The 27,212-nt window shown below is 35.7% G+C and overlaps 1 protein-coding gene across 7 annotated transcripts in view; it reads left to right on the plus strand.

The window, feature by feature from the left end:
• R3HDM1 (R3H domain containing 1) overlaps positions 1-27,212 on the plus strand; it is a 96,589-nt gene that overhangs the window by 9,994 nt on the left and 59,383 nt on the right. For 4 of the 7 annotated variants that reach the window (XM_055397069.2, XM_055397071.2, XM_055397072.2 and 1 more), the window contains exons 3-13: positions 7,103-7,144; positions 7,592-7,681; positions 11,704-11,818; positions 12,822-12,900; positions 19,759-19,818; positions 19,902-20,042; positions 23,855-23,963; positions 24,053-24,148; positions 26,475-26,512; positions 26,593-26,643; positions 26,758-26,984. In XM_055397069.2, the coding sequence (XP_055253044.2) occupies positions 7,103-7,144; positions 7,592-7,681; positions 11,704-11,818; positions 12,822-12,900; positions 19,759-19,818; positions 19,902-20,042; positions 23,855-23,963; positions 24,053-24,148; positions 26,475-26,512; positions 26,593-26,643; positions 26,758-26,984 (1,048 nt within the window). Of the gene's footprint in view, positions 1-7,102; positions 7,145-7,591; positions 7,682-11,703; positions 11,819-12,821; positions 12,901-19,758; positions 19,819-19,901; positions 20,043-23,854; positions 23,964-24,052; positions 24,149-26,474; positions 26,513-26,592; positions 26,644-26,757; positions 26,985-27,212 lie in introns of those variants that run through there. The other 3 variants (XM_088829101.1, XM_055397074.2, XM_088829108.1) reach the window with 3 other exon arrangements.

The following is a 27,212-nucleotide window of genomic DNA, read 5'->3' on the forward strand; positions in this document are numbered from 1 at the left end:
GTGGGTTGAGACTGCCAAGATTCTGCATCTCAGCAAGCTCCCAGGTGATGCCAGTATTACCCGTTGACAGGTCTGTGGGCAGTATATTGAACAGCACTGATATAAGAGAACAACTGTTAAGCTGTGGAAGCTACTCTTATCGAATGATTAGTGAAGCCATTCTCCCTGCCCCTTGGCATCTTCCAGGATCACAGGCCCTGTGTGATGCCCACAGCGAAAACCTACATTGCAGAGAAGACATGATGATCTTGTCCCCACAGAGTGGGAGGAAAGTTGCTGAAACAGCTCATTTTTACCAGAGAGAGAATGGTATTTCTAAGAAAAGAGTCAGTGCTCGGGTCTAGGGCAAGAGTGTTTATTGGTGGCCTCAGAGTGGCTGGGTTTCCGTTTGAAAACTGCAGACCTTTGTGAAAGTTACCTTTACCACCGCCATCCTTCATGAACCTGAGGGAGAAATTCCCAGAGGAAAGATGCCCTCTGATGACATTTCTTCCAAAAAGGATCCCGAATTGGCTAGAGGAGCTCAACATTATGACCAACCATTTTGGCGTTAGAATCATAGAACTTGAGTCGCAACTCAAAATTGAGCCCCACAAACCCATTTTTCAGAGACTTACTTCAATGACTTGCCAGTGTCACCTGGAGATCCAGTGGCACAGGCAGGACTCAACCCTAGCCTTCTACCTTTGTGTACTTCTGGAGCACCATGCTGCCCCATTCATGATCTTTCCCAACCTGGTTTAGGCCCAGCTCCCCTAAAAGTAGCGTCTGTGTTTCAGTGCATTTTACAGTGAACTCAGACTTTTTGAGTCTTGTATACGTTTCAACATTTGCTGAAATGAGAAACTCCAAGGGGTCACCCTTGGAATGGGACTTGCTTTTTATTTTGTGAGAGTTGACTGATGAGAGCCAGATAAGACACCAGGTTGATCTGAAGTTGGTTGGATTTGAAAGGGTTAAGTAAAGTGCCACACAGACACACACACACACACAAATAAACCACCAGTTGGCTCAGGAAGATGTTCAGTGTCTTTATCAAGCTGGTAAGGGGAGAAGACTCGGGACATGTGAATCTTACTTTATCTTGATTCATGCCACAAGAAGCTTTCTTTAGCTGAAAGCTATTGTGGAGACTTATTCCAGGATGACTAATGGAGATTTATTAAGCAGTATATTAGCCATGAGTTTTCCAGAAATGTCGAAAGTGTTCTGAAGACCATCTTGCAGTTTGCCCCGAGTCACCCAACTTTCTTTGCTGAGAGGTTGTACTGTTCTGTGAAAGATGCTGGCACAGACAACTTCATGCTGGTCAGGATTGTGGCCCCTTGAAGTGATATTGATCATGTAACATGTATTGGGTTGGCCAAAAAGTTGGTTTAGGTTTATGTGTATGTTATAGAAATGCCCTAAGGAACTTTTTGCCCGACCCAGTAGAACAGATATTCAAATGTATCAGAAGACTCTGGACCCAGTAGTTTCAAATGACATGAGAGGAGATCATCAAAGGCTACTTCTGACCATCGTGGGCCAGTAAGAGGGATCTTTAATGCAACCATTCAAAACTAATCCTTCAAGATGAAGACTGACCCACATACAACAATATTAACCATCACCTAAGGAAAAAGCTTTTTACTGAAGACTATGTCAGGGTAATGTATTTGGTTTGCACATGTGGTTATTGCCTTAACTCCAGTGTTATTTTTTTCTCTGTGTACAATCAATGTAAAGCTGCATCACAGTGTTTTAGTAATAATTCGGTGTTTATTCTCACTGATCTCATGTTCTTACTCTAATCAGAGTATCAAAATTTGGTACTCCGATTAGCATAATAAAGCATGATTCACATTGTTCTTTTTCTAATCTGAGTACCAAATTGGAAAAAAAAATAATCACAATCTCTTAAGAAGAGGTGGGGGGAAATATAGGACAAAAACTTTACAACATTGAATTTGGCAGTGATTTCCTGGCTGTCAAACCACAAGCAGGCAGTTTGGACTTAATGAGAATTTAAAAAAATTTTACAGCAAAAGATTATAAATAGAGTAAAAAGACAATCCATAGACTAAGAGAAAATATTTGCAAATCATTTGTCTGAGAAGATATTATAACCATAATATATAGAGAACTACTAAAACACAACAACAAAACCCCAAACAACCCAATTCAAAGATGGAGAAAGGATTTAAATATACACATTTTCAAAGAAGATATACAAATGGCCAGTAAGTACATGAAAAGATACTTAACATCACTAATCACTCTGGAAATGAAGATCAGAAGTCCAAGATACTATGTTACACCTTTAGGATGGCTACTATCAAAAAGAAAAACAAGTGTTGGCAAGGATGTGGGGAAATTAGAACTCTTGTATTTTGGGGGGCTCCAAAATCACTGCAGATGCTGATTGCAGCCATGAAATTAAAAGACGCTTACTTCTTGGAAGGAAAGTTATGACCAACCTTGATAGTATATTAAAAAGCAGAGACATTACTTTGCCAACAAAGGTCCGTCTAGTCAAGGCTATGGTTTTTCCCCGTGGTCATGTATGGATGTGAGAGTTGGACTGTGAAGAAAGCTGATCACCGAAGAAGTGATGCTTTTGAACTGTGGTGTTGGAGAAGACTCTTGAGAGTCCCTTGGACTGCAGGGAGATCCAACCAGTCCATTCTAAAGGAGATCAATCCTGGGTGTTCATTGGAAGGACTGATGCTAAAGCTGAAACTGCAATACTTTGGCCCCCTCATGCGACGAGTTGACTCACTGGAAAAGACTCTGATGCTGGGAAAGGTTGGGGGCGGGAGGAGAAGTGGACGACAGAGAATGAGATGGCTGAATGGCATCACCGACTCTGTGGACATGAGTTTGAGTGAACTCCGGGAGCTGGTGATGGACAGGGAGGCCTGGCGTGCTGTGATTCATGGGGTCGCGGAGAGTCGGACACGACTGAGCGACTGAACTGAACTGAACACTGTTGTTGGGAATTTAAAATGATACAAACATTATGGGAAACAGAATGGCAGTTCTTAAATTAAAAATAGAATTAGTGTGTGATCTACCAATTATACTTTCAGATATATACCAAAAGAATTGAAAGAAGAATGGTGAAGAGATATTTGTACACCCGTGTTCTTAGCAGCATTAATCACAATAGTTAAACATGGAGTCAAGCCAAATGTAAAATATGAAATATCCTTACAATGGAGTAACATGCAGCCTTAAAAAAGAAAAAAATTATGTGATATGCTGCAACATGGATGAACTTGGAGGTTATTACACTAACTGAAATGTCAGTCATTAAAAGATAAGCACTTTGTGATTCCACTAACATGAGGTATTTTGATTCAAAATCAGAGAGAGAAGGTAGAATGGTAGTCACCAGGGGTTAGAATGAGAGAAGATGGGAGTAATGTTTAATGGCTACAAGATGAAAAGAGTTACAGATACGGAGTGTGTGGATGGTGACACAACATTTTCAGTATATTTAGTATTACTGAACTGCACACTTTAAAATGATTAAAATGGTTAATTTTATATGTACTTCTCCACAGTAAAAAAAAATTGAGAAGGGTGCTTGACTTGGGCTGAGCTAAAATCCAAATATATGTAGGCTACATGAGGGTTGGCAGGGTGGAGCGGAATAGGGGTGGAAAAGTGAAAGGCATGCTTTAAATAATAAAATCCACTTTGGAAATAATTCACTCTTATTTAAAGCCAAACTTCTTTGTTGTGTGTGCATATGTGTATATGGCAGATTTTCTGGTATTTATTATGTAATTAGGATCTTTGTCATTTGATATGAAATAATAAGTGATTTTTATTGAATAATGCCACTTTGGCAGTTTATGCTTTACTTACGTTGTAGCTTTCTATTGCTGCATAACATATCAGCACAAACTTAGAGTTTTAAAACAATGTCCAATTTTCAACTCACAGTTATGTAAGTTGGGAGTTTGGTTGAGCTCAACTGAGTTCTCTGCTTAGGGTTTCTCAAGGCTGAAAGCAGAGGTGTTCGCAAGGCTGGGCCCTTAATCTGAAGACTGGAGAAGAGTTTGTTTTCACACTCACACCAACAACAGCAGCGCCTTAGTATTTGGCAGCTGGAGGTCTGAGGTCCGTGTTTCCTGGCTGACTTTTGGCCACAGGCCACTCTGTGCCCCTGGAGGCTGCCTTTAGCCCTCTTCTGTCCCCTCTTATCTTCAAAGCCAGTAGTGCAGTGTCAGGTCCTTCTCACCCTTTGAATCTGACCTGCCGCCCCCCTCCCAACCAAAGAAATTTTAAAGGGCTCACTTGTTTGGGTCAGACCTAGCTGAATTATCTCTATCTTAAAAACAACTGACTTGGTACTTTAATTACATGTGCAAAATTCTTTCACAACCTTATTTAGATTATAATTTCATTAATTTACCAGAGGAGGGAAATGTTAGAAGGCTATCTTTAGAATTCTGTCAATCACAAATAGTATCTAACTCACAAGAAGGTTTTGTTTATAGGTGTGATATAAAGTGCACGGGAGTAAGATTCTGAAGATCTTGGGTTCTGTTTGACTATTTAGTAACTCTGATCCTGGACTGTAAGGCTCTTGAGACCAACATCTGTGTCTTATTTATCTTTATAAGCCTACTACCTGGCACAGAGTCTGGCATGTAGCAAGAACTTAGAATATGTTAAGTCACATTGGGATAATTTTATCTCTCTGTGGTTTAATCTTCCTTCATCAAAGAGCTCTCATGAGTTAAAATGCTGACGGTTAAAGCATATGTAAATCTATGAAAATTTTGAACCATTACTATAGGGACAGTGTACAGCCTCCCCAAAGCCCTTTTCTTTTTTCTTTTTTAAAAATTTTTTTAATATTTATTTGGTTGCACCAGGTCTTACTTGCAGCATGTTCAATTTAGTTCCCTGACCAGGGATCAAACCAGGTCCCATGCATTGGGAGTGGAGTCCTAACCACTCAACCACCAGAGAAGTCCCTCATTTTTTAAATCTACCATTTTACTGAACTTTTTCAGGAACTTTGAGAATTAATACAAGTGGTATGAACTTTTCCTGGAGAAGGCAATGGCAACCCACTCCAGTACTCTTGCCTGGAAAATCCCATGGACGGAGGAGCCTGGTAGGCTGCAGTCCATGGGGTCGCTCAGAGTCAGACACGACTGAGCGACTTCACTTTCACTTTTCACTTTCCTACATTGGAGAAGGAAATGGCAACCCACTCCAGTGTTCTTGCCTGGAGAATCCCAGGGACGGCAGAGCCTGGTGGGCTGCCATTTATGGGATTGCACAGAGTCGAACAGAACTGAAGCAACTTAGCAGCAGCAGCAGTATGAACTTTTATACAAGGAAAGTAAACTGACATGACTAGGGTCACCTACTCAAAAGAAGCAAAGCTAGAAATTTGAATCCGGCCCAGCATATGAATGCAGTTTTTACTTGCCAGTTAATGATTTTTTTTTTCATTAAAAAATAAAATTTTAAGAGAAAGTATTGTGCCATTAATACTTAGAATTGTAAGGGATTAAATCAGAAGACTGAAATAAATCATAAATTGTTTTCCTTAGAACTTATTTAGTCATGTGCATTTTGCTCATATTCATCTATTGATTTTTCTCCAATTTTTTTCTGTAAACCCTTACTCTGTGTAACATAGCCTCTTAATTCTATATGTAGTGGTAACAGAAATCCTCTTGAATAAATTAAAGAAGTGAGTAAATGGAAGACAGAACCAACATGAAGTTCTCTTAGCCAGTGCTGTCGTGTGCATTTGTGCGTGCATCCATATCATTTCTCCTCTTGAAGAAACAAAGTCATTTCTTTTTTTTTTTTTCCTGTTTTTCTTTTGTTGTTGGTACTGCTGATTTTTACTGTTGAATAAATCCAGGGTCAAAATCCCAAGAGTACAGTGCTTCTTATTTCAAGAACTTTCACCTCAAAATGGGAGACGGACCACACTGGTGCTATAGATTCTTGTTTCTGTTGGTTCTACAAGGAAGGCCTTTTTGGATTCTGGAATGAAATGGTGGCTTTTTTTCATATGTGAAGCATACTAATTAGGTATTAAAGACTTTGTTTTATGACTGGTATCAAACTGGCTCCTTGGTTTTAATGAGTTTAAGTGATAGATACCTAGGCCTGTACTGTTTGGATTTGGAGTTAGAGAGGTAAATTAGAAGGAGATGGAAGCAAAGAAAATCTTCCAGAGTCCATTCCACAAGCCCTTCAGCTGTTTTCCCAAACCAAAGCCTCGTATCACAGACCAGAGCCAGTCACCTGAGTGGGTTCCCCAATTGTGTGATCTGGTGGTTAAGCTGAACATGCATATTGGAACTTTGCTCACTTTTCTTCATTTCTACTTCATTGTCTTACCCTTGACCAGACAAATAGGATTCCGACTGATTAACTGGGGTTGTACTGTGAAGTACAACCAAGACTACCAATAAGTCTAAGGCGTGGTGCAGTGATTTCTCTCTGGAAAAACTTAGAGATCATATAGTTAACTGAGAATATGACTTCAGGGGAATTTTTTAAGTTATTATGATGTTATATTTAAGTAGTACTTCCAGTTAATGTAATTGTGATGAAATTTGCCCCTTCAATTTTGGCTTTTAGCACGGTGAAGTACAGTGCTAAAAAGGCTCAGTAGAGAAGTGGTGGTACTCTGATTCAGTGGGCATTTGAAACATTGTCTTTAGTATCATAAGTTTGGAAGTTTGCTAGGCACAGCTACTTAAAATTCCTCAGGGTTTCTTGTGGGTCCCCCCCGCAAACTTTGACTAAAGTGTGATATGTTACAGAATACAAAAAAATGTGTATTTTATTTTGCTACTAAGACATTACCTTATAATTCAGTTTAGCTCAGTCAACACAGAAATTATGGCTGTTTGCTCATTTAAAGAACATTGGCCAACTCACAGAAGGATTTTAGAAAATCTACAAGTGTGCTTTTGGGAGGAATCAATATTTCTTTACTTGAAACCAACTCTGATCTCCTTGTTTTTCATTCTTTGTGCAGTTAGTTTCTCTTTGGTTTAGGATTATGAACTAAGAAACAATTTTTCTGTTTCAGTATGAAATTTAATGCAAATCTTTCTTGTGTATTCAGCGGCCATTGCAGTCATTTGGACAGACAGGAAAAAGGTCTAAGGTATAGTAAATATTTTGTGCTGGCATGCCAAGGGCCTTCCCTCATGCTTGATGGATCTTTATTTTCATACAGCGCTGCATTCAGTTTAGTTTTGTCACATTTTGTTTGGGGCAGAAAGCTTATTTTGTTTTATTTGGGGTTTTTGTCTTGCCTAGTCGCTTTTGTGCATTGCTTTTATATCTTTAATGGTTCTTTATCTTTAGAGAAAATGGCTCTCATCATTCTTTGGGTTTTGAGATTGAAGTTACTCCCATTCTTGCTATTGCTATTATTTTTAAAGCTGCAGTTATTGTTTTCCCTCATAACAGAGTTTTAATGGTATTTAATGATATATTTAACTTGCACATTTCACCTACATCTGTACACAGAAGAAACTATTATAAAGAAACTTAAACTCTAGCCCTAGATTTATGAAATGTAGCGTTAATTTTAAATACTTTTCTTCAGTCAAGCTCAAAGTTAAAGCTAGTTCGGAGCCTTGCAGTGTGTGAAGAATCTCCACCACCCCCTACAGCAGAGATATCACAGGAGAACCAGGTAAAAAAAAACAACACCAAAACAATAAACAAAACAAAACAATTATTATTCAAAGATACAGTGGAAAAGGCTGCTTCCTGGAGAATATTTTTTTCATAATGTTAAATAAAAGTTGTATGTGCATGTACATGTGTTGTATATGTTTTTACTGAGTAAAACCACCAGTAAGTCTAAGGCTTGGTGCAGTGATTTCTCTCTGGAAAAACTTAAGAGATCATATAGTTAACTGAGAATATGGCTTCAGGGGAATTTTACGTTATTATGGAAAAGTTATATTTAAGTAGTACTTCCAGTTAATGTAACTGCGATGAAATATTCCCTTTTGATTTTGGCTTTTAAAAATTTGTCAAACACCTCTTGAGTGTGAAAGGGAAACTACCCAAGACTTCTGCTTGATATGTATCATTTTGCTTAACCTGAATGCATGGTGAAGCCAGTCTTCATAATAGCTTGGCACTAATAGTTGTCTAATATTTCTTATTCCGTTGTTTATAAAGTGTAGAACTACTGAGGCTCAACGAATAGTTTGGTTTTTTGCTTTTTGTATTTTTTTTAATGCTATGACTTTACTTTTCTGTTAATCTTAGCTACAGATTGATCTTTGTCTTACGTTACACTTATACATTTACATATAATTATTTTTGGACCCCCTTAACAATGTTTATTAGTGTGATAACTTTGGCTGTTTGTGGCTTGTTCTACTTTAAGAGTTTAAATAACCTGAAATCCCCCTGTATCCTAACAATTAGTTTCCAAAGAATTGAGGCAATATTTTGGTTAAGAGAGATGACTGAATAAAGGAGAAAGAGAAAAAAGAGCTATGACAGATTACATTCCCCCTTTTTTTTAATGCCAGTTGTATGTTTGTTGATTCAAGCAGAGACTGTTGATAATTTGCCTTGATTTAGAAGACAGTGCCGTCAAAAGTATACTATAAATACTGAAGGTAGTTGTTGCATGTTTAGAATGTGTTCTGTTTTTAAAAAGCACTATGTGTTTTTATTTTATATCAGAAGATTTTTTTAATAGATTATTGAGAAAGTGTCAAGGAACATAGGGATCAAAATTTACTTTTGATTTATATTTAAAATTTTACATAAATAGAAGATAGTTGTATGTATTAATTCTTTTTTTTTAAAGTAATTTATTTTTTATTGGAGGCAAATTATTTTACAATATTATATTGGTTGGTTTTGCCATATATTGACATGGTATGTATTCTATAAAGAGATATTTTTAAGCAATAAAGAATAAACTTCCAAAAAAAATAGAAATATGCTCAAAATATTTTACTAAGAACTATTGCCTGGAGACCATTTTCAGATGTTAACTTGGCTTTTGCATGCTTGTTCATGAGGCTGAAGAGTTATTTATACACTCTGAAAAAAATTCAATAAAATTGTGTTTTAAAAAGCAGTTTTACAAGTTCTTTTGTGCATGTCAGAGTAATGAATATACATGTTCAGGGTTGAGCAGTAGGCAGTGTAATAGGGTTTTTTTTTTTTTTTAATTAATTTCTTCATTTTGTTGACCAAAATTTTACACCATCAGCCCTATAGAATAACTTGTCCAAGGAGATTGAGGAAATGAGAAGAGTTGGACATTCATAAGACTGTTAATCCAGAAAAAGTGTCTTCTTTTTGAAAAAAACTGTAACAAACATGATCTTTGGTTTGATGTGGTACATTTCACCTATCTGAAAATTATTATAGGAGGGGAAGCGAGGTAGGGGTTCTTACAGTACTACATAAATTTGTCTAGTGAAAATTTATGTAAGAAATAAATTAATATGAGGAGGATGTGTTGTATATTGGTGTATATATTATTCAAAAAAGCTGAGTTTCAGCATATGGATAATGAATAAGCTGGTTATACCAAAGTTCAGTTGTTCCACATAATATATTATTTCTCAATTTTTCTTGGATACAGTTAAATTTTTCTTTGGGGATAACAACCTATTATTACTTTCTGTGAACAAAAGATACTCTTTTTAATAGAAAGTCTTTTTTCAAGCGTTGAGTTAACTAAATTGCACCTAAATGGGAATTGGAAAATAAATTATTTCTCATAAAATGTACTAGCATCTCATCCTTGACAGCAGACACTTTCCGGCTAATAACACTTGCTTTAGAATGTGATTTTTGAGGAATTAATCTGGAATAAAACTCATTATTTGAAAGGTTGAGAGGCAATTAAGAAAGAGATGTCACTTGTGTCTGATGAGAGCTTATGAGAAGGAAATGACCTCAATAACTAATGTCAGTGACAGAGTGAAGAGTAAAGGAATTATGGCTGCCCATGGAGATAGTGCTATCATTTCAGTTATTTGTAGTCAAGAGAGTTTATGTATAAGGACTTAGGCTTTTAAAATTAAAATATGTCTTGTTTATTTGCTACTGAAAACAAGGCCTCAGTACCAACTGAAGACAAGCCTAGATACATTATGTCTGCTAGCTTTTTAAATACAGTTCACCTTGATAAAATATTTTAATATCTGTCTAAATGTGGAATCTTTTATTCCAACCTTGATTTCATAGATTAGCCTTGAGTAACAGGATAGAAGTTATAAGTCAGGGAAACGTCTAAATATTCTGCTTTGGAAACAGTTCTGGGATTCATTTTTAAATATCTATTTTATAGTTAAAAATATAAGGCAAGTGGGTTAGAAAGTGAGTCATAATGAGAAAAATGACTGTTTGACGAATACATGATGTTGATTAACGCATGAGGTTTGGTAAATAAGACAAAGGAGGGCATAAAGCAGATGTTTGTCATTTTAGTGGAATTTGCCAGTGCCTCACTTTTGTCCTATATTCTGAGTACAACTTTGAACTAAGATGAAATAGGAATCAGAACTGAGAGAAGATAAAAATAGCAGTCAGAACCCCATGGCGGGGGCTATATATACATATATAGGTATATTCATTAGATCTGAAACTCTTCTGCCAAACACTGTTTTGAAAAAATATATATATATATATGGGGAGAAAATGTTTAATAGAAATCCTGGTGGCTGCAAGTTTTACAATCTTGAAATTTATATCCCTTCAATATTGACTTATTGTGCCTACTGCCACCACTAACCGTCACCCAGAAAAGCAAAGTCATTTATTAATATTTTCCATCACTAAAGAACAGCTGTATACAGCAATTTAGCCTACATCTAGATAGGCTACACCTTTATCTTTAGTAGAAATGTTCTGGAGTTAGTCTGTCTTTATAACTTTGCCTGAATAATCAAAGCCATGTGATTTTTAACCTATTTCAACTGTATTTCTAGTAATTCCTTTCTGTTCTGAAATTGCATGTAATGACATTGTTTTTAAAATGTAAAATTAGTTCTCCTTTTCAGTCTTAGACAATGGTTACTTTACAAGTAAATGTTACATATCACTAAGGGAAACAATCTTGTCTGAAATCTTTCTAAAACAACTTTGTGGTACTTAGAGGAGGAACAGTGATAGTAGACTCAAATAGGAAATAATCAAAGTTGGGATTTGGTTTTGAAGTTTTTACTTACAGTTTTATATGATAAGAAAATGAAGGAATATGAATTTAAAGTGGATACTTAAGAAAATTAGTTTTTGGTAAGTGTTAACCTGACATTCATATGTTCCTATTGTCATGATGATAATAATTATACTTTTGTTTGACGATGGTATATCTCCATTGCAAAAATAGGTTAAAAAGACCTTTGTTCTGATCCTCCAAGGGTTTTAAGTTGATTCATTGAAACTATTATAAAAAACATATATTTTCTCTAAGATAATTTTCCATTGATATTTTCAAGGGATATGTTTCAGTTGATATATTCAGCTCAAAAAATTAACTTTTTTTATCAAGAATTGATTAACATGGTAAAGCTATTGTAAGTTGTATTTTCTTGCTTGAAGAATCTGGATGGATAAAATAAAAACCTTTTTTTTCCTCCATGCAGTTTTGTTAATCAGCAATACAAATGTGGGGTATTAACTGAATCACTTTTGTATTTTCACATAATAACTGATTTTACCTTCCAACAGGAGAAAATTCAGATCCAGTTAACACAATCATTTGAAAAAGAGGAGAAGCCCTCAAAAGATGAAGCAGAAAAAGAAAAAGCCAGTGATAAGTTGCCCAGAAAAATGTTATCAAGAGGTTTGCAATTTATTTCTGTATTTTTTAAGCAAAGGTTTTATTTCACCATTGATCCACCCTCTACCCCTTGAATAATTTTATACAGTATATTTCTCATAAAAGTAATCTAGAACAGACTAAAGGGATGATATAGTTCTGGGCAAAATGGCATGACACAGTTCTGAACATCAGATGATTTAGCCAAAAAAACTGCACCTCATGTCAAAATCACCAAGGAAGATAACTCATGATCATTTATTGGTCTGTCTCTTGTATCGAAATAATGGAATCACTATAATTTAAATACTGATTCAATTAAAAAGATGTAGTTTTAATTCCTTACAATGCAAAGAACTAATGCCAAAATGTTTAGTATGCAGTAAGAATATTCTTGGAAACCCAAGATGTTTATCTTTCAGAGTGAATTTTAAAGGACTTCATCATATATCATTGCCTACGAAATGCTTTTTAAATTTATAGACACAGTTAGGTTGACCAGTTTTATAAATAGCATAAGGATATTACATTTAAGGAGAAGAAATAAACGTATTTGTAAAAAAAGAAAAAAAATTTTTTTTTGAAAGCAAATTTTTTATGATAAATACTTTTTCAGAGCTAAAGTTCCTGCGTATCTCCAGATTATTACCTCCTTATATTTGCTGTCTGAATCATTCTGAGGTTTTTTTGTTTGTTTGTTTAATGAGGCATTTTTGAATATGAGAATTGTGGTGAGTATATAAAAGGATCTTTTAAGAATTCAGAGTAAATTAAAGTGGCACATACGAGAGAAATTTTCTTTTTAAGAAGGTATATAAACATGCAATTACATAAATCCATGCCATAGTCATTATATAGGAGTAGCAAAATTGTGGTCATCTGAATTCATCATAAGTTCCATTTTCCTACTTCGTCAATTTTCTTTCATTGTGGGGCATCTCATTTTATTTGCTATGCATCATGTGTGAAGGGAAAGGAATTTGTTTCAAACAACTTTATACTGGGTTTTTGTGTTGTTGTTTTTTAGATTCCAGTCAAGAATACACTGATTCAACTGGCATAGATCTACATGAATTTTTAGTAAATACATTAAAAAACAATCCCAGGTAAAAATTAAATTTATAAGGTTTACATTGCTTCTAGAGTACCATAATTTTGTATGGTATATGTATAATATATGTTTTCATTACTGAGTTAGAATAAGATTAGAATATTTGAAGTACACCAGAAACATTTCAGTTTCTTAGGGCTAAGATGTTGCTGGCCTCTATATACACATGTGTAAATACCTTTTTTGCATTATATATATCATGATGATATAAAGATAATTCATACTCTTTGTAGGAATTTTGGGAAATAAAGAATCACTAAGATATTTTGGGTCTTAATTGAGATTAAAGAGTTATCATTAATCATGAAATATGAGAGAAATATACCTCATGATAAAGCACTGAGCCAAATTACTCAGTATATTCACTTATAACAAGTTTCTGGACTTAACTGAATACAGAATTTTTGTTTCTTCTTGCTTAGTTTATGAACCTCCAACCCAAAGATTTTTACGGTGCTTATTTGAGTCACTAACTAATTGTGAAATCCTTTGTTTTGCCAGGATACTAGATAAATAGATTTTAACTTTTTGGCAGGCCATCGATCCCATTGAGGCATTCTTCCCAGAAAAAGGTTTATTCACAAAATATCTGACCAACCCATTCTTGCAGTAGGAGACTCAAAGGTTAAGAACCCCTCCTCTAGATGTTAGCTCCCCAGAACGGTAGTTAAAATTTGTGAAATTTTTAGCTCATTGGGTTGACACACGTGATAAAAAAACATGGACAAGTCTCTTCAGTATTGCTGAGGCTTATCTCATGTCTTGCTTCAAGATAAACCTTTAATTTCGTTCAGGATTTATTGTTTCAGTACCATCTTGATTTTCTATTTCACATTTAACTTTAAATCCCAAATGGAGAACCATTAAAATGAAAAGTAGTCTACTTATAGTAGGAAGTATAAGTGTGAAGTCAGTCAACTCTGCATGACTTCTTTTTTTCAGTTCAAGTTGATTCCTCAGTGGTCCCAGCTGAAATTAGTCCATTGAACAGGCGTTTGTTGGGTATCTATCATGTGCTAAGCATTGTGCTAAACATTGTAGATATAAAGGTGAGCAAAATACAATCTCCGACCCTAAAATATTCACTTTCTATGTGCTAGGGGAAAAAAGGAAAACCCCATGATATATAATTAAAATAGAATAAATGTTGTAAAAGAAGTTTTTCAGGGTGCTATAAAAGCACAGTGATGGGATCCCACCTCTGAGAGGATCTGGAAAGGCTGCACTGAAAAGATAATGCCTGAGCTGAATTTTTAATTCACGGTGCTTTAAATGGGAGCATGAGAACATGAGCGAGACAAGAGCATTGCTGGGGCACAGCAGTATGAGAGGGAGGTGGTATATACCCAGACAGACAAGATTGTACACTGGCTCTGGCAGGAAGGCGTGTAGAAAGTAATTCCAGAAAGTGATGGGGAGGTTGTTGGTAAGGTATGAAGACAGACTGTTCAGTTGTCCTCAAACTAGATCGGTACCAACACGCTGGGGTGGTTACTGAGTAAGAAGTGCTGATAGGAAGCCAGGGATGTGATGAACAATTAAAAAGCATCTTCGCTGAGATGCACCATTTGAGAAATACTGAATATGGCATGCTCTGTGGAGAAGTCATGACAGAATTTTGAACAGGGTAACATCAGAATGACATTTGCGTTTTAGGAAGATTACTTCATCAGTGAGGGGCTGAGAATCATGATCAGGGAGTGTGGGTAGGAGAACATAGAGAAGAACAGAGAGGAAACGGCTTATTCGGAAGATATTTAAGAATTAATCCCATGGCAGGACTTGGTGATTATTTGGATATGGAAGAGTAGTGGTTTGTTAGAACAGAACAGCTGCTTGGTTTCCAGCTGGACTGATGGTTAATCCTATTAATGGCGGAAGTAATAAGGACAAGCCTGAATGAAGTAAGGCATGTTTTGTTATAAATAAGTATAGTTTGAGGTGTCTGATGAAACGCTGTGGCAAGATTAAGTGTATAGCTCTGATATTCAAGTAAATGCGCCTGGATGCTCTTACAGATTAGGAATCATCACTAGAGGTGATTCTTGCTTTGTGAGTTTGGCCAGCGAGATGCAATAAATGACAAGGATAAAATTCTATGGAAAAACAGTATCTTAAAGGTAGAGACACTGAGTCCTAAAGATTGCAGAAGAATCATGAGAACATTTGTCTTAGAAGTCACCCAAACAACAACAGTTTCATTAAAGGTAAAATGAAGCAACCCATTAGATTAAGGAACTAGGAAGTTGTTGGCTACTTTAACAAGGCATTTCATTTGCTGTAGACTGGTAAAAATGAGAACTCAGTAGGTTAAGGGGAAGGTAGAAAATACATAGCTAGTTTGTGTAAAGCAAGACGGGATCCTAAACAGGTAGAATTTTTCTTTCTTCTGAACGCATAGCAGGCTCAGAAGAAATTCCAAAATATTCTTCTTTTGTGCAGTTTTCTGTTTTCCTCTACAAATGCCAAAGTTTTTACATTATCTGCATATGTGTTTTTGAAGTGTACGACTTAATGATTTTTGGTATATTCACAGATTCGTGCTACCATCATTACAATTTATGAGCTTTTTCATTAACCTCCAAAAGAAATCCTTAACCATTTTGCTATCATCTCCTTATGCCCTGAACTTTATTCTAGCTTGTCTCTACAGATTTCCCTTTTTTGGGTATCATCATATGAATGAAATCATATGTATGTGGTCTCTTGTGATTGGCTTCATTCACTTAGCATAATATTTTCAAGGGTCATCCATGTCATGCAGCATGTATCAGAACATTAATCCTTATGTGTTTGCATTTTTATTCAAAAAAATATGTAAGTGAACCATTCATATAATGGCTCATGAGTAAGTTAATAGTAATGTCAGTGTGGTTTGCATAGTAGTAGCTAATGTTAAATTTTGTAAGAAGTATGATTTGCCTGATGACTCTGTCTTCTCTCAGTGAAACACACCATTAATTGCCAGCCATAGATGGCACAAAATTAGTAATAAGTCTGGCAAATTTCAACTCGAATTTCAGAGCATTCTAGATGTTAAGCAGATTTATTTTGAATCATACTAAAATCTAGTTTACATTTTATTTCGGAATTTTCCTTCAGATCCTTAAATCTTGTTCTCATCCCAATGAATAAACTTAACTTCAGGTGTTAAATAACTGTTTATCTGTAATTCCTGTTTTAAGAAATACTTTCAAAAATTGTAGTAACTAGTCATTACTAGATTAGAACCCAGGAACCTGCAGTTGCCCAAGACAGAGATTACACTCACTGACATGGTTTATACGTACTTTTGTATTGGTTTTATAACCATTTTCTGTAAATTCTACAATATACTGAAGAAATATGGACAGTGTAGGCAACTGTGTCACTAATGGAGGGGAGCAGCCAAACATCATATTTCTTGCCTGTTGCAGATATTTGACCCAGTTCATGTAGAACACTGGGAAGGGAATGGTCAAAGGGAAGCATTTTGTTTTCTTCTTTTTTTTTTGCCACTTGTGTACCAGCCACACATACTTTCTCAAAGTCAATTCTGGTATAATGACTAGAACACTAATAACTGAAAGATAATGCCCCTTCATTTTAACTTCAGGTAGTTTATTGTTCAATTTGACTGAGATCTTTGTTTTTCTTATATATTTCTTTAATAACAGATAGCATGTATTGGTTTCTTTTAAAGATTATACGATGACAAGTTCTATGTGTGCCTGTAAGTTCATGTGCTAATAAACCTATGCCATATGAAAATTAATTTATGGATCTGTTTGAGTACTGTATGTAATGGTTCTGTAAAGGATTATTAATTTTTGACTTATGGCCATTACCAAGATGTCTAACCTTGATGACAGATTTGAAAATTTGGAAACTTGGACTAAGCTGTAACAGATACAAGGCAGGATGTATAAATCTTGAGAACTTAGGAAAGCTAATTTTCTAACAAGTTCTACTTTTTGCTAACTAAAAATTTAGTAAACTAAGTAGGGGAATTTAACAGTAAGTGGCCCAGGTAATAATAGAAAATCCTCTGCAACCCATAAATCTACATATAAAAGGGGAAAAAGCCTGAATTTGTATCAGTTACTAATAAAATTGTTAAGTTTTTGTTTTCTTTCATGGAAACAACAGAAACTTCTTTTGAATAGCAGTTCATTCACTGAGGAATATTTCACATATTCCTTGCTGTTTAGCTCAAACAGAGGAACCAATTTAAATGCACTGTTTCATGAATGCTAAATAAGTTGCCTGCCTCCGAATCCTTTTTTCCCCTACAATAAGTGTATAAAATACATTAGAAAATTTTACCATGTCAAGACAAATTGACCCCAAAAAAATTAGAAGAAAAGAGTCTTAACATTAAGTAAATCTTTTTCAATGAAAGCCTTATGAAGTAAGGAAAAATTTCCCATCCTCCCCTAAAATTTTAAGGAAAAACATTAAAAGACATTGGTAAATAATCTGATTAATTTATTCCACTCAGATAGATTTGTTGAGCTCCTCACTATAGCACAAATAACTATATAAAGGTAATTGTGATAAATACTCTTAAAAGGTATGAAAGAAACAGGTTCTAAGAAAGAATGTAACAAGATGTAGTAGGGACTTCCCTGATGGTCCAGTGACTGAGACGTTGCACTCCCAATGCAGGCAGCTTGGGTTCCATCCCTGGTCAGGGAACTAGATCCCACATGCCGCAACTAGGACCTGGTGCAGCCAAATAAATAAATGATTTAAAAAAAAAAAATGTGCTGGGCAAAGGAAACAGCATGTTTGAGGAACCTGTGAAAGGAAGGAGCTTGGGAAGTACAGCAATAAGCCAAAATGATGAAGGTTTTGTGAGAAAGGGGCAGGAAATGAGGCTAAAGAGATAGGTGAAGGTCATACCTGCCTTGTAGTGCATGTGGGTGCTCCGTTGTTTCTGACTCTTTGTGACCCCATGGACTGTAGCCTGTACAGCTCCTCTGTCCATGGGATTCTCCAGGCAAGAATACTGGAGTGGCTTGCCATGCCCTCCTTCAGGGGATCTTCGTGACCCAGGGATTGAACTTGCATCTCCTGCATTGGCAGGCAGATTCTTTACCACCAAGCCACCAGGGAAGCCCCATGGGCCGTGTTACAGATGTTCATTTCTAACCTAAGAGCAATGGGAAACCTGTGATAAATATTTATCCCAGACCATGACATGTCTTCACATTTGTGTTTTTAAAAGATTGTTATGGATGTTCCAGGTAAAACAAATTTGGAGGGAACAAGGGAAGATACAGAGAGATAATACAGTAGTATCATAGAGGTCAAGTCACAATCCTGAATACTTGGATCCTGGGCAATGGCAGTGGAAAGAGAAGAAAAATAGATCAAAGATAGATAAAATTTGCAGTTGTAATTAACTGCACGGGAGGGTTTGGAAAAGCATAGTAATGGGCAAAAAAAGGTACTTCTAGTACAGTGTGCTGAGTGAAAGGTGGTGCCACTTGCTGAGATGGAGTATACTAAAAGAGAAAAATTGAATGTTGCTGAAATTTGTATTAAAATGTAATCCTGTTCCACTTTGGGTTTAAAATCACCACTTATGCATGTTATTCTCTTGATTTTTTTCAACTGATACAAAGACGTGTATGGTTAATATTGGAGAAGGAAATGGCAACCCACTCCAGTGTTCTTGCCTAGAGAATCCCAGGGACGGGGGAGCCTGGTGGGCTTCCATCTATGGGGTCGCACAGAGTCGGACACGACTGTAGTGACTTAGCAGCAGCATGGTTAATATTAGTCAGTTTTATAAGACTACTTTTGCAATATAGAGAGATCAAACTCAGGGCTGATGTCTAGACTTTAAGGTAGCTTAAGCAGGGGAAATAGAGGACATCATTTCCCCTTAGAATTTGAGAGGGATCCACTATGTAGTATTTATTTGAGAGGGACACATTAACCTCTTGGCCTAGTTTTCTTGATTTGTAAAATTTCAGAAACAGAAAGCTGCTTCTGTAAAGCTGCTTCTAGCTTTAAGTTTCTTGAGGTTTGCTTTTGTTTTGTTTTTCCCACATGCACATGAAATTTACAGTGACCACAGGAATACTCTCTTGAGCTATGTTCTTGGTGTGTGAGCAAGGAGGTCCTTTGGGGAGTGGTACCAGTAACTTGTTTTGTAAGTGCACTAAATAGGACCCTAGTGATCTGAAGGAGCACATTCAGGTGTTCCCTAGTGTCCTTATTTATTTTAATATTGGAGATATTTGGTTCACCTTGATATCAGAAAAATTCCCAAAATCTTAAAAATGTATTGTAGCAATTTTCAGAATAATTTGAAGTCTTCTTCCTCTGAGTTAGGATTAGTAATATAGTTCATACTTCTCTGCTGTAGTTCCATTTATATACTAGCATTGGATTCCCACTGGAGTATTCCTGTTGTTACTGCCATTGCACGTTCTTTAGAGTATTGTTTCTATGGAGTTGAGCACGGTAACAAAGTCATGAGCCTACCTAAAGATGTCTGTTTTCCTGCTGCTTCTTACTTTATTGAGTAAGGGATAAAGACTAATATTCTGCAATAATCCATGTATTTGCAAAACAGAATCTAATATAATACAGTAGTACTTAACAGATCAAGATAATGATATAATGATAGTTTTGAAATTGGATGGTATTTTCTCTACATTTGTGTATGTGTGAAATTTTCCATAAATTTTTTAAAAAGTCATCTTTATTCTTTTAAAATATTACTTTTTTAGAAAGCATATATCAAACTTGTAATGTTCTTCACTGTACAGGTTTTATAAAAAAAATATATAGCCCTATAAAATCAACATTTATGATTATTTCAGTGTTAAGTTTTACGAGTTTTCATATTTTGTTTCAGGGACAGAATGATGCTGTTGAAATTGGAACAAGAAATTTTAGATTTCATTGGTAATAATGAGTAAGTCCTGACCTTTAACAAGAAAAGAAATTGTCATCACAGTTATTCAACATCTGCTAAATTAGTCTTTCTTCTAATTCTAGGTCTCCCCGTAAAAAATTCCCCCCAATGACATCTTACCATAGGATGCTCTTGCACAGAGTCGCCGCTTACTTTGGATTAGACCACAATGTTGATCAGAGTGGGAAGTCTGTCATAGTAAACAAAACTAGCAATACAAGAATGTAAGTATCAAGAAAGGCTGTTATATGTGTGTGTGATAATTATCTTTTTGTAACATCTTTCATCTGAGGTTTTCCACACGTTTTAGCAGCCTGCTTCAGCTTTGTGATGATAACCTTATGTGACAGGTCTAAAAAATATACTCTGCTCATGGGATGTAAAATGCACCAGTCTGGACTGAAATGAGACAGGTGACTGAAATGAGACAGGTGAATGAGGATTGCTTTTTTTAAAGTAGGAAAACCCTCAAAAGTCATGATGTCAGTGATGTTTAATAACCATTTTCTTATGGATTTTAAATTAGTACAATTTAAATAGCTACGGCCAACTTCAGGCAAATTTAAAAGGAAAAAGCAAACTTTGAAACCCTTATATTTTCACTGGTTTTCTATCATTTCACTGTCTTTTCCACCTCTATTTTTGGTTCTTTTCTTCCACAGATCTCAGGACAGTGGAACTGTTGGTTAATCCAATATTATCCATAATATTGTGTACCCTTCTGGGCTATGTATTACTTACTGAGCAAAAAATTTTACGAAGTTAAGAGGAATCATTTGCTTTAAAAAGTGTTAGCTTTGTAGTATGGTGAAATAGATAATCAGTGCTGATATTTGGGAGCAAAAGGCACAATGCAGAGTCACCTAAACTTATATGTTCACAATACCTCTTTTGCCTATTAATAAAACTAATCCTAAAGCTACCTGTTGAGTTCAGCTATAATTCTTCTTTTTGATCTATCAAAAGAATTTTCCATATTAATTTCATATGTGACAACAGTGGATCTGTGAGCAGCAGTCAGCTTCAGATGCGATAAATAATGCTTTTAAATTCATAATTTTTCTTCCTTCTTTGAAGCTAGATTTCTCAAGGTTCTGTCTGTTATGAACCATTTGGTTTGCACAATTATATTTAATTCATTTATTTCTCTTTTGTTATAATGGTCTTTACCCTTGTAGCTATCATATCGTTTGCTTGAACTAAGTTGGTTTTCTTCCATTTCAAATAGTATTTTGTCAAAAAGGTATATTTATTGGTGGAAGCTTGTATTTTTAAAATGATTGTTACTACAACTAAAATTAAATTAATGAAGACAGCTGTCTTTGAAAAGGATCCCGTGTTTCCTTAGGGATTAAGTTTTACCTGCAAATGTGAATCTGATTTGTCTACTGCCTATCTTTTAGTCTTTTTTAAATATCTTTTAGCATTTTCCTAGTTAGTTATATCTTGACTGAAGTGGGACAGTAACCGTAAGCTATGAGCTGGACTGAAGGTGAATATAAATCTACTTCATTTAACCAATACCTTTCAACATTACTCAGAGCTGCTGGATACCCAAGCACGTGTTCATTAGCAGGCATTTTGACTAACATTTCGACTGGTGACTCTCTAAGGTTTTCAATGCAGTGTAACCTCAGTTATTTGAATGCTACAATGATATCAGGGTTCTCTTTATCCAGGTAGTCAAGAGTTTAGTTAAACACACATGTTTATAATGTATTGATACCTAAAGAAGAATGGATCAATAGCACAATTATAACTAGACATTTCAGATCATTGAAGTTACACTGTATTTTTATTTTTTTCTTCTGGAATATGAAGAAGGATGTAAATCAGAAAACCTTAGAGAACTGCTCCACATTGAATAAAAACAAACTTGCCTTTTCCTCATAGGCAGATTACCCGCTCCAGCCTTGAACCAGTGGTGTTGTGGATGTCAACAACCCGGTGTCCACTGGGGTGTCTCATTGGAGCGGGAAGTTGGCGATTGCAGGGCAGTAAATTCAGGCATCTATAAAAGACAGAGGTAAGACAGTCTTAAGGTTAGCTGAAATGCCTGCTAATGCTATTTGGTGTGGGAATCCAGCTGCTCTTAGAAAAGTTGCCAGGCTCTTGGTTAAATCTTACAGTCATATCGGAATAATAGTCTCTCACCCAGGTACAAACTCCTTGAAAAAGAAAACGGATTTTGAACAGCTGCAAAAATAGTTGATATAAACCAATGAGGCAATCATGTGACAAATAGCAGTATACTGCCATTGTCAGGAATTAAATAGATAATCTTTAAAATTTCTAAAGAAAGCAGTCTTTTTCTCATCAGTTTGGCCATGGAATTTTTCTTTTTTTTTTTCACTCTATTTTTCTCTTTATTTCTGTGTATAGCTCTATGTGGAGATACGTTCTGTTTCACATATCTAAATATATTTAAAAATAAAGATTTCTTCAGCTTAGATAATTCTCATTTAAAATCTTTGCATCATTTGATAGGATATAGATACAGTACTCTTAAAAATTCATTAAGTTAAAACAAATATTCAGAAGTGTTACTTGATTACTATGTATAATGAAATATATTACGAAGTTTGCTGAAGATGTCCTTACTCAGGTTTATTTAGTTTAGAAATTTATTTAAGGTACCCATAATAAATTATGAGACTACGTAATATATATTTTAAGTATATGTAAAAAATTGCTTAGGAGTTCAGTTAGCCTTTCTTTATCACCTGTAAATATATTTTTTATAGATCACATATTTCAGTTTCATAATAGGATGATGTTAAGTCTCAGGAGTGTTGAATGACTTAATTTGTTGTAGCTGAGAATATATTTCAGAAAGTGAAATTTTATATGATTATAATTTTCCAAGGGCAACAGCGTTCCATCTGTTTTCTGGATCCCAGTAGAACTTGCAGCATTTCCATAGAGGAAAAACCAGTCAGCCATGAAATATGCTGTTAAGGGTTCATAATCATTACTTTAGGTCATAACATTAACCTTCAAAAACTTATCTTTTTAACCTGTTTCAGTTAATACAAAACAAAGATGTACCCTACTATAATTAAGAATACTTGGTAACTTGGTAGCATTTTGAAGTAGTCTCTTAAATTTTATTAAATTCAACCACAAAATATTTGGTTATGTAACATCAGAGCAGGTACTGTAGGAGTGTAACATAAGATACTGTGCTATACTTTTCCTTTGTTCCAGAATTGTTTCTTTGAATTGGAGGAGGCAATGCAAAGAGGTTAGACAGGCTTATATACCAGGGCTCCAACTATGGCTCAGTCATTTCCTTCCCCCCTGATCTTGGACAGTTGCTTTATTCATTTAATCCTCAGTTTTGTCAGTAGTATTTATAATAATAACAAACTTCTACTGTTTACTGTTTTTAGTGCTGGTCATCTGTTAATTCATTTCATCTTCAGAACAGCCTTATGAAGTAGGTAGACTGTAGTGAGGAAAGCAGGGAAAAGAAAGGTTGCTGCTGCTGCTGCTGAGTCACTTCAGTCGTGTCCGACTCTGTGTGACCCCATAGACGGAAGCCCACCTGGCTCCCCCATCCCTGGGATTCTCCAGGCAAGAACACTGGAGTGGGTTGCCATTTCCTTCTCCAATGTGTGAAAGTGAAAGTGAAGTCGCTCAGTCGTGTCCGACCCTTAGCGACCCCACGGACTGCAGCCTACCAGGCTCCTCCATCCATGGGATTTTCTAGGCAATAGTACGGGAGTGGCTTGCCATTGCCTTCTCCGAAAGAAAGGTTAATAAGTAACTAAAGCAACTGATTGTTAAAGCTGAGTATTTGAACCTGAGCAGTCGGATTCCAGATCCCACAGTGTATTTCATATATCCTTTCAGTCATGACATGGGATAGTTAATGTTTTCTCATAAGATTATTTTTGAGGAATAACTGAGATAACATAAGTATCTTTAAATAGCACCAGTGAGTGGGAACATATTATTTTTACCACTTTTCATAAAATGTAATATTTAACTTTATTATCTGTTTTGTTCCCTTGGTTTTTGGTTTATTTTTTAGACCTGATCAGAAATTTACTGAACATATTAAGGATGATAAAGGTGAAGACTTTCAGAAACGATATATCCTCAAGAGAGATAACTCTAGCTTTGACAAGGATGATAATCAGGTAACCTAGCACGTTTGGAGCATTTTTATAGATGCTGGATTTATCGTGGCAGATCATTTCCCCAAGATTAATTGTTCTCTTTTCTTTAGATGAGAATACGTTTGAAAGATGACAGACGAAGCAAATCTATAGAAGAAAGAGAAGAAGAGTACCAGAGAGCTAGAGACCGAATATTTTCCCAAGATGTACGTACTGACTTATATTTAGGTCTTCGTGTTTAAATATATGCTAATTGCATATTCACTCCTCCCTTAATCTATTGATCATATTTACTTTCAGCTACATTTGTTACATATGAAGTCATCTTTTTAGAAATACTATAGTCTGTCCTATTCATGTTAATGATTTAATAGTCTGTAAAATACTACATTTCTGCAGTTATGTGTACTTTTCAAAAATTGGAAGCAGATCAACTAAGAAGTAGCACTTTGGACTGAGAATATAGTTTATATAGTATTTTTTCCTCTCAGACTTCTCACAGAATGGAGATTTTTGGAATATTGGTCACTATCTACAAAATCATGTGCCCTAAATCCTGCTTGCTAGTGGACTTTTCTTGATAAATAACTTGTTTCTTTTAAAATAAAGCTAACTGATCTTTTTAATTAATATTTATTTTCCACTTTATATGTGATTATATGGAACAGATCTTTTAAGTGGCTGCTTATTTTACACATATATTCAAGAAGAGAATCAGTTTGGTTTTACCAGTATCTTCTCTGTGCTGTACTAGGATATATATAGTCAAGGATATAAGAATATATGTAATTTGTGTTAATACTTACAGAGAGAAATTTTCTCTGTACTAATAAAAAGGAAATGACACTAAAATCTAGACTATTAGTTTAAAGTTTATAATATTCAACAAATCTGTTGATCACCTATGGTAGGTGCTTTGCTGGGCACTAGATAAAAGTATCCATGCACATTTATGATAAATCATCTCCCAAACAGCCCTATATGCGGTATCACTGTTTATATTCACAGATGAGGAGACTGAGGCTCCAGGAGACTAAGTAAAATAGACAAAGATCATCTAGCTAGAAAACGACAGGATTCAGCCTAGGTCTTCTGAACTCAGGGCCTAACCTAGATCTATTTTCCTCTGTAATTGTAAGATGGATGAGGTCTCTACCCATGATGAGTATTGAGATAATGACATTACGGTGTGTGATTGGTACAGAAACATGAAGGTGAAATAGGGAACACAGTTAAGAGATGCACCAAAAACCAGAACTCTGGAGTGAGAGGAAGAGTTAGCTTCCAAGAGGAGACCTGAAGGATTGAAGTGTTTCATGTCCAAGGTCAGCATCTGCAGGGGCCAGAGATAAAGGAGAGTTAGACTCATGAGGAACTGAAGAATTCATAATCCATCTGGATTATGGCCTAGGGGGCAGGAAGTGAGGGACGTTTCAATTGGAGAATTAAGCAGGAATCTTAATTCAGCTTGCTCCTGAAATCTAGTGCAGGGAGTTGAGTTTTTAGCTAGAGCAGGGTTCAGCAGACTTTTTCTTATGGCGCAAATAATGAGTATTTTAGGCTTTCCAACTATACAGTCTTCATTGCAACAACTCAAAACTCCCATTATTAATACAAAAGCACCCATGACAATATGTGAATGAATGGACATGGCTGTGTTCCAGTGACTCTTTATTTAGAATGACTGTAGTTTGCTGACCCCTGTGCTAGAAGATTGGTCTTCCCTGGTGGCTCAGAAGGTAAAGAATCTGCCTGCAATGAAAGAGACCTGGGTTCAGTCCCTGGGTTGGGAAGATTCCATGGAGAAGGAAATGGCAACCCACTCTGGGGAATTCTTGCCTGGAGAATTCCATGGACAGAGGAGCCTGGCAGGATACAGTCCATGGGATTGCAAAGAGTCATACACAACTGAGCAACTATTACTAAGTACTAGAAGATTGGTGAGCTATTAAGGAGTGGAAAGTCATGATCAGAGAGGTTTCTATGGCTTCTGCTGTTTAAATTGGATGAAAGGAGCAAAACTGATAGCTGGTAAACTAGAAGACTTGTAATTAATACACGATGCAAAAACGATGGCTATCTGAGTCAGGTTGTTAGCACTGGGAGGCTTTTGGCTATAAGCTACATTGAGGTGTAGCTGCTTGTTCACTGCCACAGCTGCTGCCAAAGCAGAGCTTATCAAGGCATTTGTTGAGTGAATAAGGTGGAATCTATAGACGTGTATATATCTTGAATATTTAACAGTGAAAATTGGTTTACTTGTTGGAAACAATATTTGAATTTCAAGTTACTTTGTACAACAGAAATGAATTGCTCCAAAAATATGTGTCTGTTAAAAGTAAGCATAGTATCTCCAAGCCAAAAGATTTTTCATTATCATTTATTTGTGTACCTTATCACCATGTTTGATTTGAGGACCAGGAGTAACTTTTTTTTTTTAATTATTACACATGATTTTTGTTGTCATCATTGGTTTACAGATGGCATTATTTGACAAATGCTCAATTTTTTATATCTGTTCTTTCTTTCTAGTCCCTGTGTTCCCAAGAGAATTATATTATTGACAAAAGGTGAGGAATTTAACATTTGTTTTGGTAAGTGTCTGACTGACGCTAATAAAAGTAAAAATGTTTTATTAAAATGCCAACAGAATCCAAGACGAGGATGCTAATAGCACTCAGCAGAGGCGCCAGATATTTAGGTATTGGAAGCATGTTTTCATGCAGTACAGTATTGAAAATTTAGAGCTTTTTTTTCTTCATAATTTTCCTTTTTGTCTCTATTGGCTTTTCAAAGTTTTATTTCTAAATTACAGAGTTAATAAAGATGCTTCAGGAAGATCAACAAATAGCCATCAAAGCAGCACTGAGAATGATTTGAAGTACTCTGAACCACGACCCTGGAGTAGCACAGATTCAGACAGCTCTCTCCGAAACTTCAAGCCTGCTGTAACCAAAGCCAGCAGCTTCAGTGGAATTTCAGTTCTGACAAGAGGTGATAGTTCTGGAAGCAGCAAAAGCATAGGCAGGCTTTCAAAAACAGGTACAAATATCTGTCTAGAACTGTACAGTCAAACATTAGTTTCCATAATGTTGGCTTGGCATTTATCATATGGCTTCTGTAATTATCCTTAAATAAAAGATTCTTATCAGCAGTACATTGAGCATCTCCAAAGTACTTATGAGGTAGTATGTGTATTGACACTAGGATTTATTCTCTGTGAGACAGATTCACAGACATCAGTTAAAATGAGAATCCTCCACTGTGATG

The sequence above is a fragment of the Moschus berezovskii genome, chromosome 2 (assembly GCF_049115385.1).
Source record: "Moschus berezovskii isolate FMDL1 chromosome 2, NW_MosBer_1.0, whole genome shotgun sequence".
Lineage (NCBI taxonomy): Eukaryota > Metazoa > Chordata > Mammalia > Artiodactyla > Moschidae > Moschus > Moschus berezovskii.